This window comes from Stegodyphus dumicola, chromosome 5 (assembly GCF_044657685.1).
Source record: "Stegodyphus dumicola isolate Sdum_Otavi_A_Nest chromosome 5, ASM4465768v1".
Lineage (NCBI taxonomy): Eukaryota > Metazoa > Arthropoda > Arachnida > Araneae > Eresidae > Stegodyphus > Stegodyphus dumicola.
This window is the reverse complement of record NC_140772.1, coordinates 141,807,026-141,820,831: the sequence shown is the minus strand read 5'-3', so window position 1 is coordinate 141,820,831 and position 13,806 is coordinate 141,807,026. Positions and strand designations below refer to the sequence as shown.

General features: G+C 33.0%; 1 protein-coding gene across 4 annotated transcripts in view; it reads left to right on the top strand.

Moving 5' to 3' along the window:
• LOC118181300 (uncharacterized) overlaps positions 1-13,806 on the top strand; it is a 243,838-nt gene that overhangs the window by 76,628 nt on the left and 153,404 nt on the right. For all 4 annotated transcript variants that reach the window (XM_035350406.2, XM_085817136.1, XM_085817135.1 and 1 more), the window contains exon 5: positions 4,740-4,824. In XM_035350406.2, the coding sequence (XP_035206297.2) occupies positions 4,740-4,824 (85 nt within the window). The remainder of the gene's footprint in view (positions 1-4,739; positions 4,825-13,806) is intronic.

Here is a 13,806-nt window from a genome sequence, read left to right as displayed (position 1 = left end):
AAAAGGTTTCCACCACTTCTTCTTGTTTAAGTCTATTATGTATTAACTTTGCTAGTGGTTCAAGGTTTGTTCAGGGTTTGTTATATGTGATACCAGTCCTTTTTTTAAAACTATTTAACTATCTCCATTATTATTACAACATAAATACTTCTAGCAGAAGCTAGCTAACTTATTTTATTTCATGTAAGGATGACATCTTGCTGCTGTTCTATCACTTATAGATTTTTAAGAAACATAAAATTTTTTTCTTGAAAAGCAAAATGGCATTTATTTGATAAAGTGGATCAATCTTATTTTATTGAATCTAATCGAGAACATGGAAATGAGCCTGTTAAAATAAAGCTCTGTTTTATCCATGTTATCCTTCAAAAGATCTATTATGGATAGTGAATAAAAAACGAATGCATAGAATATTGTGCAGAATTGATTTGTTGGCTAATTTAATTAACCCAAAGTACATGAGGGCTATCTGACAAGGGAAGAATATCTTTATGGTGGATGTTAAGGGAAACTCGATTTTAGTGATGTTATTGAGGGAGGCCAACTATGAAATATTCATGTATCCAGTCTATTTGCTAAGTTCTGAACCTGGGCCAAAGTACCCATGTTAAGCAATTTTATTCCCTCGACCTCTGGTGAGTTGAATTTTGTATAAAGAAATGTGATACTTAAGATAAAAATTGGAAAGCTATTGTTCTATCAGTGAGCTGTAGGGTTTCTTTTTAACATTTATTACTGTAGGTAATTAGCATAATCTATTTCTCAAAAAGTCATTATTGGTCTGGATTCTTATACTTTTGTTTATGATGTAGTAAAGAAAAAGCTGACTGGAGTCAGATTTTTGATTAGAAAAAGATTTTATAGGGACAGAAAATGGTGAGCAAAGCATTATATTCATATATCTGACTGGAAAAAAATGCAGGGATACAAAATAATTCAAAATTCTTTTTTTTGGGGGGGGGGCAAGGATAAATCTTTTATTTCTTAAAAAAGGTAAAGTTAACTTTTCTTAAAAAATTTACTGTTTCATGATTGCTTTAAATTATAAAACCAGGTTTCTAATGAAAAAGCAATGGCCAATTTTAAATTATATTGTGGAAGATGAGAGGAATTTATGAGGCTGAGTGATGAACTGGTATACGATGTCACTCCACATTTGCTAAGACCGTTAATTAATAAAAGGCAGTAAAACAACTTTGATTAAATTTTTACTAGTGTCTAGTGCATGGTTGATATACTTAAACTCAGGGTGATTTTGATATACTGAAGTCCAAATTTTATTCTTGTAAAACTGTTGTGTTGAACAAAACACTCGGATTTACCAGGTGAAAAAAAATTCAATTTTGCAAAATTAAAACGTGCTAGATGTGCTGTGCATATATTAGGTAAATGAAAATAGATTTTTGTGCTTTCAACCACAAGCTGAATGAGCTGTACCTTATCTCAGAATTATACACTCACACATACACACAAACGAACATCAAAAAAGTATTTTTATACATGCTGTTATATGAATAACTTAAGATTAAATGAACTTGTGATAGATCACCTGCAAAATCACAAGACATTTTTGAGCAGATGAAGTCTTGTTGCAAAATATTTTACAGTAGAATTCTAATTATCCAAATCAATTGAGACCAGACCCCATTCGGATAATCAAAAATTCAGATAATTGGATTTTTTCCTAAGAAAGGGTCTATGAACGCTTTAATTAATTACTCTATATTGAAAATGGGAGAAAAAACTATTTTTAAAGAAAAAGTGATTTTAATTACCGTATTTGATGGCATATAAGACACACTTTGTTTCCTAAATTTGGTCTCAAAAAAGTTACCTGCATCTTATACGTGAAGGTAATTGCATTCAATAATTGTTTATTTGGCAAAACGTGAGAACTAAAGAAACCACGCTATTGAAACTTTTTTCCTTTTGTGTGGCCGTCTAAATAAGGGTGTGTCTTATATGCCAGTGCGTCTTATATGCCATCAAATACAGTAATTAAAATGAAAAGGGTGACATTTTTATGTGCATGTTATATAGCATACTGTAGAGTACTTATAAGTGCTGAAAGTCATTGCTTTCTGAACATCTCGGTCAAAGTAAGCTGTTTGACTGTCTTCATCTGTTTTCGGGCAGCCAAGTTGCTCATCCACTTGACAATGAGAAGTTGCTTGTGGCCACACTCTTAATTTTTTTTCTTAAATTCTGAAAGTGATTCGAATAATCAGCGATTTGGATAATTGGAGTTGTACTGTACTTAGGAACTATCAGACAGACTAAGTATTCCAGAAAATAAAGTATATGAATACTTGAAGAAGATTGGGTATGCAAATTGCTTTGATGTGTAGGTGCCCCAAACTTTAGCAGAACTGAATATGCTTGCATGAGTCTTGGCATGGGATTCTTTGCTAAAAAGAAATAAGAAGCTCCTATTTTGAAATGGCTTATTACTGGAGATGGGTAGTGGGAATTATAATATAATGTTACAAGAAAAAATCAATGGTAAGCTCAAACAATTCCTTTAATAACACAGAGACCAAAATTCCTTTAACAACATAGAAAGGACAGCTGTATCCCATACAAGTAATGCTTTGGTATATGGTGGGACCACAAAAGAATTATATACTATGAATTTTTTCCACTAAACCAGACAATAAATTTGGGAAAATACTGTAATTCTTACGTTGGATTTTATAATTCTGTATGAACATGCTCTTCCCACTCCCTTTTAGCTTTTCTCCTTTCTTATTTAAGTACATTTGATCATCACACCTTCAGTGTACACATGATCATAACACCAGTAATGCCTTTGTTAATTTTAATGGTATATTACAATTCCTATCATAACTTTTTTGTAATGTTTGTCTTTTCAATAAATATAGCTCTTCTTCATGTTGGTTAGTTTGGATGAAATTCTCTTTCTCCATTCACTTATCTTCCAGATATTAATTCTGAAGGTGACTTAATATAAGCTTGTGGTGTTGCTGTGGAAATGAAAAAAACCAATAAGATGAAAAGCTATAGAAACAACACACATACTTTTGGTTTTAAAAATAATTATGAGAGCTGCAGCAGAGTGCCAAAATGATGCAGCAGTTCAGTTTTTTCATCAAAGTATCATTATGTTTAAAGAAGTTTATAGTTTTATTAATGTGTCTTTGCCTCACTGTAAAACTTCCATATTTCTGTGGTGTTACTATGGAAATGAAAATGGCAGTAAGATGAAATGCTATGTTGCAATGAAAACAAAGCACATACTTTCGGTTTTAAAAATAATTACGAGAGCTGGAAGCTGAAAGAGGAGAGTTGTGATGTTCCAGTAAAATTAAATATGGATTTTTATTTTCAACTAAGCTTCTTATAAAATTCTTTTTAATATTTCTTCCAACATTTGATTATGGGGAGTATAGGCGTGATGTTTTGGGGTCAAAATTACATTTCTTTGCAAATTCCTTAAATTTCTTGCAATTATATTGTGCACCATTATCTGAATATACTGTTTTGGGAATACCATGCCTTGAAAAAATGATTTACAGTTGTTTTGAAGTTTGGTCAGTTGTTTTATCTCTCCTATATAGTATAATAAATCTTTCAGATATTGAGTTTCGATGTATTTGCTAAAATAGTCTATAATAATTAGATAAGTTTTGCTTTGAAAGTGAAAGAGATCTGTGAAAGAGAATAGAGTGAAAGAGTTTGAGAGTGAAAGAGAATACTTTCCGTGGACCATTTGGTATTTCTTTAGATACAATTGGTTCATTATTATTAGCTTTTTGAGAACTCCCACATGTTGGACAATTCAGAACCAGGTCTTAATTTTTTTGGCATTACTGGAAAATATATTTCTTTTGCTTTGCTTTTTATAATTTTTTCTACTCCTAAATGTGTATAAAGAATTGTACTTAACAAATCTTCCTGTAAAGTTCTAGGTAAAACAAAACAGGGATTCAAAAATTTTAATCCATTTGTTTCTGGTTATTCTTCTCTGAAGTTAAAATATGATTTTGCCAGTTCTGGGGCTATAGATTTTTGTATTTGGCCATCCAATTTTAATTAATTTTTTACACTAATAGTTAGTCATCTTTTCTGCTTCTAATTAAAAAAATTCTATTTTACTTTTTGACAATTATGCTTCTACAACCATTGGCTAGGAAAAAGGATTAAAAATCTTCTCATTAAAATTTGCCACCAGCGCATGCATACATGCATTTTTTTATGTGCAGTGAATCACTCAAATGAGTAACAATTTCTCATGTGTTATTTCTAATTGATTTAAAGGAAGAGAATTAATTTAAAGAATTTTCATTAATTTAAAGAAATTTAATTTCTCATGTTAATTTTATAAAATATGTGTATATACAATACAGATAAATTATTTATAATTGTTATATAAGTTAAGAATTTAACTTCATTTTGTGTTTCATATAATCTTAATTTATAAAAATATTATCAAATACATAAAAAATAAAATGGGAAATCGACTTACCATAAGACTGCTGGAGTAATATTTGTCATAAGTCAAGGATAATTTGTAATAAAATGTTTAAATCATTAAAGTGAACTTTTCTTTTGTTTCTTGGAAAAAATTCAATGAATATTCTAAAATGTAATCATTTAATAACACATAGAAAATTTGTGTATATATTTATGCCCTCAATAATATTGGTATGCTTTTATTTCCTTTTTATTAATGCATGTACTGTGATTTTGCACTTTTTATAAGAAATATTTCTTTTTAGATATTTTGTTGAGAGTATTACCCAGCTTTATGACAGTGCAACTATTGAAGCATTTTATTTACAAACTAAGTCACTAATAGCAAAAGTAAGTTAAAATTATTTATATATATTGTATATCTAATTTAGGAAATTTAAAATTACATTCTGTTTAGCAGAATAATAATTTTAATTGTGAAATTCTGTGATAAAAAAAGCATTAAGGATGATTAATGTAATTAAGGGTTTTTTTAATGGTGTAAGATGCTTAAGGAAGGTAGAGAAAGTTTTGAAGAATTTTTTTTGCTAAGATCTGCAGTACATTGATTCTCAGGTTCAAAAACAACAGTGTGCTCATTACGCTTTTTAAGGTGAATCATCCCTAGTAACATTTTATTTCTCGCAATGAAGCGTACATCCATGCTTTTCATATGCAGACATCTTAACAATTAAGTGAATGACTGTCAAAAGGTGAAGTAAAACAAAACAAAAAAAAAAAAAAAAAAAAAAAAAAAACTTCATCAACAATTAAAGTAATACTTAATGTTTTTTTCACTGGCCATGCCATTGTGCATTATGAATTTTTATCAAGTAGTCAGACTGTTAACAAAGAATATTGTGTGGATATTTTCAGCATTGCTTGAGTTTGTAAAACATAGTGTGACTTACTGCAAGATAACTTCTGAATTTTGCATCATGATAATGCATTGTTCATGATGCTTTTGTTGTCTGTGAATTATTGGCCAAAGTTTCAACTTGTTTCTATATTCAGTTGAAATAACATCATGCAGTTTTTTTTTTTTCCCCACAGTAAAATTTGTCACTTTATAGTTGCTGTTTTGTCTGTTGATGCAATAACAGGGAATTTAGTGCAAATTTTTGAAGGATTTTCATGAAAATGAATTTAGGTGTTTTCAATATTTAGTGCATTATGATAAGAGGGAAAGGGATGTAATAAATATTAAACTAATGAGCTGAAACCTAAGTGAACCATTTTTGATGCATTTTAATAATAGTAATAGTATTTCATTATAAAAGTATTTATAAGCAGTACATAGAATGTTCTAGCAAGATCTCATAAACTCTATAAAACAAATTCCTTGTTAAAAGTATAAACATGACCAAAGAATTTCAAATCTGTGATCCATGCTTTTCTATGTACATGTTAAAGAAAAAGTATACTATCTCATCTGATGTATTTGCTTGTGTGCCTTGTAAAATGGCTGACTGAACAATCCAGTTGCATGGTGGTTACAAAAGTAAATGCAACATGAAAATGAACAATGCAGTCTTCATGGTAAGTGGGGTTCAATATAATGATTCCTTCAGATGGCCTCAACAAAAGAAATTCAAAGGTGTCTGCTGTGGCAATCATGATAGCACATAACTACTTCCCCAGTTCAGTGATCTGGGCAAGGAGTTTAGTTATATATTCATCTGGGCAAAGAGTTACTTCAGTGTGATTTGGGCAAAGAGTTCAGTCCTGGATCTACTATATTCAGGCAACCAAATCATATAAATCAGAGCTAAAATGTACTGTTGCTCCATCATACTGGGAACATAGGCTGTGCAGTTCTGACAAGAATGCAGTTTAGGGAAATACCAATTATTAATTTCTGATCAGCTATTGAGATACCAGTAATATGATTACTTAGTATTCACACATTTACAGCCTAATCAGTCTGATTTCTCTGTGGGTGATTGCTTTGGTTTATTTGATTATGGCAAAACACACAATAAAATTCACCTAGGAGATGGATGCCTTTGTGAAGAATTTCCTAAAGAAAACTGCCTCATAAAAAGGGCCATGCAGCCAATCCATTCACTTGGAATCGAACTTATGTCAAACTACAAGTGTTCAGTAACTTAACTGCTCGGCCACTAGTGAGCCGGCCCTCTGTGGGTAAATTTGATTGTGATCATTCATGCTGTTGAACTATTGAGGATCCTGTCTTGTGTGAAATGCACTTAATCCATCTGCAAGGAAATATTGTTGGCATAAACCATGAGTAATAGGCTGGAAATTTGACAGGGTTGGTGCTGGCGTACAGAAAGAACCAACACCTTGATCCTTTGCAAGGAGGGAGGCTCGAAGATGTTAAAGGTGAAACAACCTGCGTTTTATTCCCACCAATGTTCAGTCCATTCTGCCAGGAAAACTGACTTGATGTACAGTTTTGTGAATTATGCCTGAAAGGAAAACATCTTTATCAGTGGAAGTTTTGGTCCCGGCCAGCTTTGCTAATTCATTGGCCCTATCATTCCCTTTTCTGTCCAGTGCACTGGGCTGCAGCCTCTAACCAGCTGATCGTAACTGGGGTCATAGAGAAAGGCATCAAGAAGACCTCCTTTACAGCTGCAAAGTGTGGCTCTTTAGTTGAACAGAAGTTCAATCCTTTGAAAACACTTATGCTGTCCGTAAAGAGGGCCTTCTCCTCTGGGTCCTGCGAACCTAGCCAGAGGCTTACTTCGAACACTAGGGATTGTGCTTGAAAAACTGAGGCATTAATAGCTTAGCCAAAAGTACTCTTTGTAGATTTCCTCGTTGGTTGAGAACACTGTGAATGCAGCTCCTACATGACCTAAGATTTTACTGCTGTCACACAGAGATTGTTGTTGAAATTACTAATATTTCTGTATGGTGATCCAAGTCTTGGTTAAGATCATCTTTGGGAAATGGTACTTTATGATTTTCTGGATAGTATCTTCTGCATTGTTTAACAAGGTGTCATCTTCTCTTCTAATGGCACTGATTTGCAGGGGGCCCTTGTATTTTCCCTTTGCAATTTCAAAGAAAGTCCTGAGAGCTTATTGTTATTTAGTTCCAAAGCATACCCCAAGCTTTTTTCTTCTCTTTGTTCACTAGCTGTTTATAATTTGGTCGTACTTCTTTGCAGATTATTCTGTTTTTAACTCTTTGCTCTCCTATCATTTTTTGGAACCTTTCTCTGGTTGCTCTGACCTTCTTTCTGTGAATCGTTAAATCTTTTGTCCACCATGGGCAAGAGCATGATCTAAAGTTGCGTTCTTTCTGTATTATTGCTTCTGTATTATTGTACTATCGTAATCTGTATTACTGCTTTGTAAATCTCATGAAATGTTAAAGTTGTAGGATTTCCGTGGTGAGGCAAGACACAAGTATAAAATATATAAACTTTATTTAACACATCAATAATAACATTCCGATGAGAAGGTAAATTCTCGCTTCATGCACACTGCTCTCTCCTCACTATCAGCCGCTCATGCGAGGCGAGCATGCATAGAACTCACAAAACTTCGTACGATATTTCCATAGTAACACAACAGAGTTCCCCCCAGTGAGGGAGACCGAACAATACAGACACACACACACACACACACACAAAAAAAAAAAAAAAAAAAAAAAAAAAAAAAAAAAAATACAGAATTTATATTATACAATGATAAATGTGAAGGTAAAAGGTACAATATAAAACACATAATAAGTTAAACTGCATAATGAAATACTGAATAAATAACAATATATATAAATTATATGTAGGTGGTAGATGGATGTTGAGGGAATTTGACATGTCGTCCAGATTTTGTGGTAGTTTTAGGAACATGTGACATGGTAGGCTTCAATGTGTCTGTCTTATTGGAAGGTTTAGTGTTAGAGACAAAGGTTTTATCACTAACGAAAAATGCAGGTTTAAGTCGATCAATTGAAACAGTTTGATTTTTACCATGCACGGAGATGATAAAAGTTTTATCATATCACTCAATGACTGGATGAGGACCTGAGTATGGTTGTTGAAGAGGAGGCTTGACTGAGTCAATTCTCAAATAAACATGAGAACATGATTTTAAAGGTGGATGAATGTGGATAGGCTCTGAACAGTGTTTTGATGTTGCGATGGGAATCAGAGATTGCATGACAGATCGTAAACGATTTACATATGTTGGTGTTAGGGATGGTGGAGAAAGCTGATCTGAGCACAAAATCGAAGGCAGTCTTACGGAAGTACTGTAGACTAACTCAGAACAAGTTGCTTGGATGTCGTCTTTGACGGAAGATCTAATACCCAAAAGTATAAGAGGTAACGATTCTGTCCAGCGAGGATTCTCTTGCGATTTTATTGTGTTTTTCAGTTGGCGATGGAAACGTTCAATGATTCTATTTGATTGCGGTCTATAATCAGTGGTACGAATACGATGAGTGCCCAGCAGGTTCGTGAACTCCCTGAAAAGATGCAATTCAAAGTTCTGACCCTGGTCGGTACTGATAGTTGGAAGGGCATCCAAAATGAGCTATCGATCCACTAATTAGAGCTTTACAAATTGTTTCAGCCGATATATCAGATGTGGGAGTTACTTCCGGCCATCGTATAAAGCGATCGATTATGGTCTAACAATACTGATAACCTTCAGAAATTGGTAATGGGCCAATAAAATCTATATGAATATGAGAAAATCTGGCATCAGGAAGTAAAAATGTCGAAATGGGTGATTTTGTATGCTTTGTGTATCTTGGAACTTTGACATTTCTCACAAGCGTCGTTCATAGAGTTTTTAATAAAAGTGTGCATAATAGGCCAAATGTAATGTATGCGTATCAATTTTGAAGTGGCAGGTATACCTGGATGTGAAAGGTTGTGAATACTTTGGAAGATGATATGTCTGAATGAAAAGGGAATTAAAGTACGAGGGACATTGGTTGTGGAGTCACAATAGAGATAAATATCTTCAATGGAAAATACTGTTTGGAGAGCTTCAAAGAAGGAGATTTAGACATTAGTAATTGTTGTTGTTCATGGTCTGTGAGTTGTGCTGAGGCTAACTGTTTGAAATCCAGAATAGGTGAGCAAGAAACCGAATCTACTTCTATTCGGGAGAATGTTGTCAGCAATAACATTTTCCCTACCTGTAACATACTGTATATCAGTGGAAAATTGAGAGATATAGTCAAGGTGTCTCAGTTGTCGAGGAGAGTTCTTTTCTGCTTTTTGTCTGAAAGCGAATGTTAGTGGTTTTTGGTTAGTAAATATGAAGTTGCGACCTTCTAACATGTGCCAAAATTTCCTGGATAGACTCATATATTGCCAGAAGTTTGCTGTCATATGTAGACCATTTCCGTTGACTGTTATTCAATTTTAAAGAAAGGAATGCTATTGGCTCCCATTGACCATTTTGGAGTTGCATGAGAGAGCTGCCAATAGCAACATCAGATGCATCGATCCAAAGACTTAGTTGAGCACTAGGAATTGGATGTTTTAAGAGGGTAGCTTTTGTAAGAGCTTCTTTAGCTGCTAAAAATGCCCTTTCGGCATCCTCAGACCATAGGAGAAGATTTTCAGTCTTCTTAGTTGGACGGAATGATTTCTTTTTGTTAGAATGACCTTTGAGAAGCTTAATTAAAGGTGACAAAATGTGCGCTGCATGTGGCACAAATCTGCGATAAAAATTGAATAGGCTAAGAAATCTGCGAAGCTGTGTTAAGCTTGTTGGTCTAGGAAATTTAGAAATGGCATCAACTCGATCTGGAATGGGAGAAATACCTTCTTTAGAGACTTTATATCCTAAGAAATCTAAGGTAGGAACTCCAAATATACACTTTGAGGGTTTGATTGCTAAACCATAATAATCGAATCTTTGAAAGAGAGCTCGTAGATTGTTAATATGCTCTTTGTGGCTTTTTGAGGCAATCAAAATATCATCAATAAATGCATATCCAGCGGTTAAACCTCTCGTCACTTCATCGATAAACCTTTGAAAAGTGTTTGATGCATTGCACAAGCCAAATTGCATCTGAGTACTCTCGAAAAGTCCAAATGGTGTGCAGATAGCAGTTTTATGGACATCCTCGGGAGCAATCGGAATTTGATGAAATGCTTTGACTAAATCTACATGAGAGGATATGTTGCACCCATGGAGTTCATTTGTGAAATCAATAATACTAGGGATTGGATATTTGTCCTTTTTAGTCTGAGCATTAAGGGCTCTAAAATCACCAACAGGATGCCAATCATTCATATCTTTTTTAGGGAGCATATGTAATGGTGAAGCATAATTGCTGTTGGATGGGCGAATGTGGCCTAAATCTAACAGATGTTGAAATTCCATTTTTGCAATTTTCAAACGATCGGGTGCAAGCCGACGTGGTTTGACAAAAACGGGAGGGTCAAAAGTTTCAATATGATGCTGAACTGAATGTTTGACAATTTTGTTTGCACAAGGAGCTTGAACAATACGAGGAAATTCATTTAACAACTTAGCATAATGATTGTTACAAATTACAGATTTCACTCAATATGTACTAGCAACATGTAAAATACCATAAGAATTTAATTTGGTGTAAGTATCGTTTAAGCGACGATTTCTAAGATCTGGTTGTAAGTTAAAATAATGTAAGAAATCTGCACCAATTATAGCAGCTTGAACATTGCATACTTAAAAAGGATAAACAAACTGTTTTCTTAAACCTGAATCTAAAGATAATAATTTTTGTTTATATACATTTATCTGAGTACCATTTGCAGCCAGAAAAGTTTGAATAGGAGTAGTCATTTTATCAGATCTTGAGGCTGGAATTAAGGAACAATCACTACCTGTATCAATTAAAAAATTAGTATTGGTTTTGCAATCACAAAAAAATAGGCGACAAGAACTAGAAAGCCTGGTGTATGTCCCTGCTACCCCTTGTCCTGGAAATTTCCCTGAAAATTGCAAGGTGGAGCACACTTTTTTGCTTTAAAAGCAAATTTTTGGTGGTATCAACGTAGCTCACTTTTTTCAGAGGATTTCTTCTAATTTGATGCATGACAAAAATTACGATTACGAAAATGACTTCTTGAATGTCATAGAAATGCAATGTCCTTGCGAAGCAATTTTATCTCTTTAAGCAGTTCAGAGTTTGCTGTAATACTAAATGAGGCACAAGAATCAGAAACAATGCTTACCTGAGCAGATGACACTTCCATTATTTTATCTGCTATTTCAGCAGCCTTTTGTGTGGTTAGAGGGGTGATTGATGCTAAAATAGATTGCACATTTGTAGGTAGTTGCTGCAGAAATAATTCCAAAACAAAAGTATCCGTCATGTTATGATTTTCTGCATGCCGCTGCATAACGCGTAAGACTTCGGACGCCCTTCGATCCCTTAGTTGCTCAATGATCTGTTATATGTTTTTGTTTGCATTTTCTCAAAAGCAAGGATCATATCAGCAAGCTTCATTATTGTGTCACTTTCTATATGTTCAGAGTGAAAAATCCTGTTTTATGTAGTATATGTGCTCTTGACTGGATATCCTATTTTTGTAGAGATAAATTTCTATCTAGTTTTCAAATACTAGGTGTGAAAAAAAAGCCAGAGGACAGGCAATTGGTATTTAATTATGAAATGAAAACAAATTTAGAGGTACTGATGTAGGAGCACTGAGATGCAGAAATGTAGAATTACTGATTGTGCATCATTTAGATAGCACAGATCCTAGAACCATATTGAAGCTGAGTAAGATTAAGTATTCATTTTTATTTCAATTGACATTTGTGGCCACAATTCACTAAGCACTCTAGTCGTGTTTATTCAAGAACATTTACATTTTTGGTACTGTTATGATAAAAAGAGAGCACAACAAAATAGCATTCAAGCTGAAGTGCACATTTATGCAATATGGCAGTCTATTTAAGAGAAAGGTTTTGATTTAGGTTAGAAAGGTTTAGTTCTCAGAGTTTAGCTTTCCAATTAACTATGTCATTACTGTTACACATGCTCTGTGGCACAGATTAATATAGAAATGGTACAGTCCAGATATGTTATTATTTTTAGAATAGAGAAACAAAATACCCAAATTAAAAATGAGGAATTTAGAGACTAAATTAAATTATGAAGCTGATTTACATATTTTTATCTTACGTAGGCATACATATAAAATTTAATTAAAATATAGATCAAATTCATGTATCATAGTCAGGCATGGCAAAGTAAAACCAATAAAAATTAGTACAAAAACATTTTAAACAGTTATTATACAAAATTGATTAAAATGAAAAATTTTTTAAAAATGAAATAATTTTGTGTTAAATTATAAATTTTTTAAAAAAAGTAATTAAAAAAAATAAATCAAAGCTGATCAAAAACTAAATTCAATAAAAAAATTACTTGAGTTCAAGAAATGTGAAATGATAAACAATTTAAATAAAAAAAATGGATTTTTTAAATTTTGAGAATATCTTCATCGATGGGTGGCATTCAGTATTTCTATTTGTATATACAGTGGTGGCCAAAATTGAGGACACTTTTGGAAATTTTTATGTTTTTGAACTTTGTATGCTTATAGAAAATGTTACGTTTCGCAAAATGTAAGCTTGTATATATATATCATTTTAAAGAGAATTTATTACTGAATTCAATACAAAACACAAAATTCAATTATTTGCAATAAAAAAAAAGTTATATGTACTTTAATATAAATAAAAAACACAGTTATGAAGTGGTTTGTAATGTCTAGCTTTCCTGGCCAATAACTGTTCTTGTTCTGAGAACCAATCAAATGTTAGTAACTGCCAGTAGAAGCTGACATCATGTTTACACTTGAAACAATTCATTATTTTGCTTTGTTCTGTAGAAGGAGGACCTGTTTCTTATACACTGCAATTACAAGTAGGAATTTTTGTAAAAATTTTAATACTTAGTAGTCAAGAAGCAGTGACTTCAAATAAAAGAGTAGATTGGACACCTAGAATGAGATGTAATATTATTGTGTTAAGAGAAAGTGGTCTTTCCTATGCTGAAATTGCAAGACAAGTGGGTGGTTCAGTGACTACATCTGGAGTCCGAAAGTTTTGTTTACGATATCAGAAGACAAATTCAATATAAAACAAAGAAGGAAAACGCCGAAAAAGGTGCACCACATCTATTGATGACAGACGAATAAAAAGACTATGTCTCCAAGATAGAAAAATGTCATCAGCGTGCATCAGAAGTGATCTGAATGATGCTGGTGTTTCTGTCAGTTCAAGAACAATCAGGAGAAGATTAACAGATGTTGGACTGAGAGATAGAATTTCTACTAAAAAAAAGACTACAGTGGGCAAAGGAACACATTAATTGGACAGATGAACAGTGGTCACA